Raw genomic sequence first — 6,000 nt, 5'->3', positions numbered from 1 at the left:
GGGGTAGAATTCCCGGGGTATGGAGGGGCAGAGAGCCGGGGCAGAGCTTGGCAGAGGGAGAGTGCCCAGGAGTGAGGAGGGGCTGGAGCGGGGCTGGAAGGGATGCTGGGGGTGGCCTGGAGGGGATGCTGGGGGGGAGGTGGGGGCCGGAGGGGGTGCTTGGAAGGGGGGTTGGGCAGGCAGGTTGCGGGGGGGAATGTGTTAGGGAACAGAGGCGCAGGGCGCTGGTGAGTGGGTGCCGATGGCGGCGGCGGGTGCCGGTGAGTGGGTGCCGGTGCCAGTGCCGGTGCCAGGGCAGTGGCGGGGTAGGTGCCGGTGGCGGTGGCGGTGCCGGTGGTTGGGTGCTGGTGGCGGGGTGGGTGCTGGTGCCAGTGCCGGTGGCGGGTCGGTGGCAGGGCGGGTGTTGGTGGGTGGGTGCCGGTGGCGGTGCCAGTGCCAGTGGCGGTGCCGGTGGTGGCGGCAGGGCGGGTGCCGGTGGGTGGGTGCTGGTGCCAGTGCTGGTGCCGGGGCAGTGGCAGGGCGGGTGCCGGTGGGTGGGTGGCGGTAGGTGGGTGCCAGTGGCGGTGCCGGTGGGTGGGTGCTGGTGGCGGGGCGGGTGCCGGTGGGTGGGTGCTGGTGCCAGTGCCGGTGCCGGGGCAGTGGCGGGGTGGGTGCCGGTGGGTGGGTGCCAGTGGCGGTGGCGGTGCCGGTGGGTGGGTGCCGGTGGCGAGGCGGGTGCCAGTGAGTGGGTGCCGGTGCCAGTGCCGGTGCCAGGGCAGTGGCGGGGTGGGTGCCGGTGGCGGTGGCAGTGCCGGTGGGTGGGTGCTGGTGGCAGGGTGGGTGCTGGTGCCAGTGCCGGTGCCGGTGGCGGGTCGGTGGCGGGGCGGGTGTTGGTGGGTGGGTGCCGGTGGCGGTGCCGGTGGTGGCGGCAGGGCGGGTGCCGGTGGGTGGGTGCTGGTGCCAGTGCCGGTGCCGGGGCAGTGGCGGGGCGGGTGCCAGTGGGTGGGTGCCGGTGGGTGGGTGCTGGTGGCGGGGCGGTGCCGGTGGGTGGGTGCCGGTGGCAGGGTGGGTGCTGGTGCCAGTGCCGGTGCCGGTGCCGGGGCAGTGGCGGGGCGGGTGCCAGTGGGTGGGTGCCGGTGGGTGGGTGCCGGTGGCGGGGCGGTGCCGGTGGGTGAGTGCCGGTGGCGGGGCGGGTGCCAGTGCCGGTGCCGGGGCAGTGGCGGGGTGGGTGCCGGTGGCGGTGGCGGTGGGTGGGTGCTGGTGGCGGGGTGGGTGCCGGTGGGTGGGTGCTGGTGCCAGTGACGGTGCCGGGGCAGTGGCGGGACGGGTGCCGGTGGGTGGGTGCCGGTGGCGGGGCGGGTGCCGGTGGGTGGGTGCCGGTGGCGGGGCGGGTGCCGGTGGCGGTGCCGGCACATTCCGGGCAGGCGCACTGGGCGCACGGGGCGGCGGCGGAGCGCTCGGAGCCCATGGAGGCGGCGGGGCCGCAGCCGGGGCCGGGCCCCGCGGCGGGGCCGCAGCCGGGAGCCGAGGAGATCGACATGTCCCTGGGTAGGTCCGGCGGGGCGGGGGGGGTCCCTGCCGGGCCGGGGGCGGCGGGCCGAGGGCGCTGTCGGGGGGGGGCCGGTGGCGATGCCGGTCGCGGTCCCGGCGCGGGTCCCAGGCGTTCGGTTCGCGTTGTCCGTGCGGTTTCGGGGCAGCCGGAGGCGGGCAGCGGAACGGGGGCGGCCCGGCGGTGCCCCCGGGCTCCCGCAGCCGGTGGCGGTGGAAGGTGGAAGGGGAGCGGGCGGGACAAGGCGAAGTAGCCGCCGGTTGTTTTTTTTTTGGGGGGGGCGGGGGGGGGGGCGGAAATCACGGCTTCACCCCCATCTCCGGGCTTTGCACCCCAAAACCTCGAGGGGGGGGGGAGCGGCCGGCGCCCCGGGAGGGGCTTATATAAATGAGGCCTCTATTGAAATGGGGATCTGAGGCATGTCCCCGGGCCTGCGGGCTATTTATAGCCGCCCGCTCGTGATGCTCGCCATTCCTCTGGCTCCGGGTGCGGCAACTCTGCATAAACAACTGCCCTGTATTAACTCCCGCCGCCCGGGCGATAGCTCTCGGTGGGTTATGGTGTTGAGGTCTCTGCTGGGGAAGGGGAATCCACCAGCACCTTTTGTGATGGGGGCAGCCATTCCCAACCCAAAACCTCATGGCGTTTCTCCCCAGCCATGAGCCACTCCACAGGAAAAGCGGAACGTTTTCCACTCTGAACTCAAACTGATGCCTCGGCTGATGGCACCCTGATTTTATTGCCGCTATGAGAATTTCCAGCAATAGTGGGTCCCTAATTTTTCATTTAGGTTTTTTCCCCATGGTGTTGCACCCCCTTTTTCTGTTTGCTGACCTGCAATACTCCCTTTGCTTTTGCTCGCCCTTCGTGCTTCCCTCAGTAGACCCCCTGTGGTCCACCTCCATATTCCATCCAGAGTACACCTTGCCCGGGACAGAAGAGAGAACTGGAAAACAGACGCACTGGTGAAGAACTGATACTGTACCGTCAGGTGGTTGTTTCTGTGCTTTCAGATCTGTTGGGCCTTAGCAGTCACAGGAAACTGCAGGAATTGCTCTAAAGCCGCCCTGATAGATCTAATTCTGTCTTGAGGGCATAGGGGTACCTTAGATGACCTTCAGGATCCCTTCCAGCCTTAGGTAGTACTCTGTCACACTGTGCTGTTAACCCCATCATATTTATGGATGCAAAAGGCAGGGTAACGACTCGTACCTGTGCAAAAAAAAGCCACCAAAAGGTGACAGAGTGGGCACCTGAGCATTCATCTCCACTCCTTCCTTAGATAGCCCACCCGACAGCCCATCCTTGGATGTGTGCGTCCACCTCCCTGTAGAGCAAGCAGGGATGCTGTCAATGTGCTTCAAAGCAGCCTGTGCCCCAAATAGCTCATGTCCCAAAGGCACACTTAGCTGAGAACATTAGCGCATTCATGCCCAGCCTCTCCCAGTGTGCCCTCTTCCCGGCAGACCTGATAGGGGAATCACAAAAGCAGTCACACAGCCCATTCTTACATCCGCCATTGTTTGTTTTCCCTGAGCTTTGTATTAATTTGGACGCAGGAGTTTCTTGATAGAAAATGACAAGTGACGAGCGCTGGAGGTATGAGGTGCCGTTAGTGGTAATCGCCCATGGAAAGCTAATGGCACTTCTGTGCTTTCACTCCAGTGATTCGTTAAGAGGCTGGAGTGACCACTGCCTGGGAAAAGGCCTGATTTGGATGCTTTCCTCACTAATTTGTTAAGTTAGAACATTCTGCTTGGAGCTTAATAAATGTGGCTTTATTGCTTGCTAAATATTTTCTGGAAGGTTTGAGGTTAAAAGAAGAAATTATTGGAAAATGTGAATTAATGAGGAGATATCCCTTTGCCTTTCCTCTTCATCAGAACAGCTTGAAGTAAGAGGATCCCCTTGATTTTGGACCAACTCATTGAGAACTGAGGGCCTTTGAGCTGTTTTTTGATAGAGCTCTGCATCTAAAAGTGGTTCCTTCATGTCCGGATACCTCAACTTCCAGTGCCGTCTTTTAAAGAGTTAAAACCTCTTGTTCAGGATGGGCGTGAGCTTTCAAAACCCCGTCATCAGGTATCCTCTGGGTACGGGAGGTGGATTCACCTTCCTTTGTGTCCCTGGTCTATGCGGGAGAACCCCAGGTTGGCAGGGGAGAGCAGGCATCCTCTTGTGCTTGGGATATTCTCCCGCTCTGCTTCACCAGACCACGGCAGGAGCTACGAGGTTCTTCCTCTGCGGTTGCTACGTCCTTATCCAGCTGTTTCTAGGTTAGCTGTATTGAGTAATTAAGCAGGAGCGTCTATCCCAGATAGCCAGAAAACCAAGGGTCGGGTCCTGAGGATTGTGAAACTTAAAACACCAAGTGCTGTCGATATTCGTTGTGCATGTTGCGTTTATTTGCTTACTGGTTTTTGAGCCGTGGAGGTTTGTGGCTTCAAGCATCTCATACCACCGAGGGCCAGAAACTTGCTTTGTTTTTTGTTTTTTTTTTAAAGCACTGAGGAAAGACACGCAGGTCACTGGCTCCAGGAGATGTGAATTGAAAGGGAACCATCCTACAACTGCCTGGTGAACCCACAAGTGTTTGCGGGACCACCATGTCCCCTTTCTTGTGAGTCGCCCTCTGCAAGTGAGGTTCCTTCCCTGCAGCCCCCACATCGCACCGAGCTTCAGTTCTCGGGGGACATTCATCCCACTTGTGTTTGCGTCACACATAACAGCGTTTGTGTTGCTTATACCCCAGGGACACGTCCCTTGCCTGTGGCAGTGCCCCTGTGCCATGGGGAGCCCTTGGAGCAGCCTTCGCAGCGTGCCCATCCTCCCCCCTTTGACCACCTCCCCCGCAGCCCCCCAACAGTTGTGACCTTCTTGAAAACCCTTCTCTGCCCACCTCTGAGCTCCTGGTACCCCCGAAAAACCATATTCCCTTATTCTCATGGATCCATGCAGGGCTGGATCCCTCGGTGGGACGTGGCTCTGGACTCTCTGTCCTGCACACGGTGGATACGTGCCGGATGGCAGCACGTTTTTAAATAATCTGGAGCACTCTAATGTCCATCCCGCGGGAGCTGATTAAATGGGTCCTATTATACTTTCTGAGCTAAGCTTGATCTTTCATTGTCCAGCCAGCCTAGCTCCCAGGACTGCGAGCTCCATTTTCACTGCGGACAATTGCAAAAGCGCCAAAAGTGGGAATCACCGGTGGGGGAAAGTGCGGGTTTTATGGGTTTCCCCTTTGCCATTTCCATCTAGATGACATCATAAAACGCCACAGGAAAGAGCAAACGGAGGCCAGCGCCACGGGGGACCGGCGGGGGCAGCAGGTGAAGAACAGGAACGCGGCATTCGGGTCCGGGCGGCCCCGATTCCGCGCCTGGATGCAGAGGAATTTGCAAGGTGGGTGAGCGCCCAGGGACGGGGAGGGCTGCCACGCTGGAAAACACGGCTCTCTAACAAAATACAGCTTTCAAATCCTTCTATCTAATTCCTGTGCACGTATAAGATGTACTGGGGCTCTGAATAGCTTTTCTCTCTGCAACAATGGAATATCAGGGCCCTTTCAGAGCATAAATTCATCCGTTTCTCTCCCTTCCAGCCTCTCATGAATTACTAATTCAAAGTGACTTAATATCTGTTCTCTATTCCCTTTTGGCTTTGCATATTTTAATTATGCCTCTTCCTAATCCTCTTTTTCCCAGAACACACTTAAATTACCCCTTCAGTAACTGTCTTTGATAGCTCAGTTATTGGAGCTAATTTGTCGCTTTTGCCAACCATGCTATTTTTATGATGGGCTTTTTTGTAAGACGAAGTGATCACACACTAATCTGTGTTTGGTTCCACTAGCTTTTATCTACAAAACCAAAGTGATCTGCTGCATGAAATGCCACCTCTATCAAAATTTTGCTTTTTCTTTTTTTTTTTTTCCCCCCAAAAATTACAGCTAAATCACTTCATTGAAGATTTTAGAGATGTTTTGCCATCTTCCCTTGGAGTGCCAAAGGCACGTCGGGCGAGTGGGATTGCTGGGAGCAGTCCTGCTCATAGAATCATAGAATCACAGAACAGTTAGAGTTGGAAGGGACCTTAAAGATCATCGAGTTCCAACCCCCCTGCCATGGGCAGGGACACCTCCACTAGAGCAGGTTGCTCAAAGCCCCATCCAGCCTGGCCTTAAACACTTCCAGGGATGGGGCAGCCACAGCTTCCCTGGGCAACCTGTTCCAGTGCCTCACCACCCTCACAGTAAAGCATCTCCTCCTAATATCTAATCTAAATCTCCCCTCTTCCAATTTAAAACCATTACCCCTTGTCCTGTCACTACATCTCCTGACAAAGAGTCCCTCTCCGGCTCTCCTGTAGGCTCCCTTCAGATATTGGAAGGCTGCTATGAGGTCTCCCTGGAGCCTTCTCTTCTCCAGGCTGAACAACCCCAGCTCTCTCAGCCTGTCTTCATAGGGGAG

The 6,000-nt window shown here is 58.5% G+C and overlaps 1 protein-coding gene across 3 annotated transcripts in view; it reads left to right on the top strand.

Annotated features, from left to right (window-relative positions):
- The first annotated feature begins 1,429 nt into the window (after positions 1-1,429).
- LOC141464472 (UAP56-interacting factor-like) overlaps positions 1,430-6,000 on the top strand; it is a 31,213-nt gene continuing 26,642 nt past the window's right edge. For 2 of the 3 annotated variants that reach the window (XM_074147410.1, XM_074147411.1), the window contains exons 1-2: positions 1,436-1,527; positions 4,790-4,933. In XM_074147410.1, coding sequence (XP_074003511.1) covers positions 1,446-1,527; positions 4,790-4,933 — 226 coding nt within the window. In that variant the 5' untranslated portion in view covers positions 1,436-1,445. Of the gene's footprint in view, positions 1,528-4,032; positions 4,149-4,789; positions 4,934-6,000 lie in introns of all 3 variants that reach the window. The other variant, XM_074147412.1, reaches the window with a different exon arrangement.

The sequence above is a fragment of the Numenius arquata genome, chromosome 5 (genome assembly GCF_964106895.1).
Source record: "Numenius arquata chromosome 5, bNumArq3.hap1.1, whole genome shotgun sequence".
Lineage (NCBI taxonomy): Eukaryota > Metazoa > Chordata > Aves > Charadriiformes > Scolopacidae > Numenius > Numenius arquata.
Note: the sequence above shows the minus strand (reverse complement) of the source record. Positions and strands in the feature narration are given on the sequence as shown.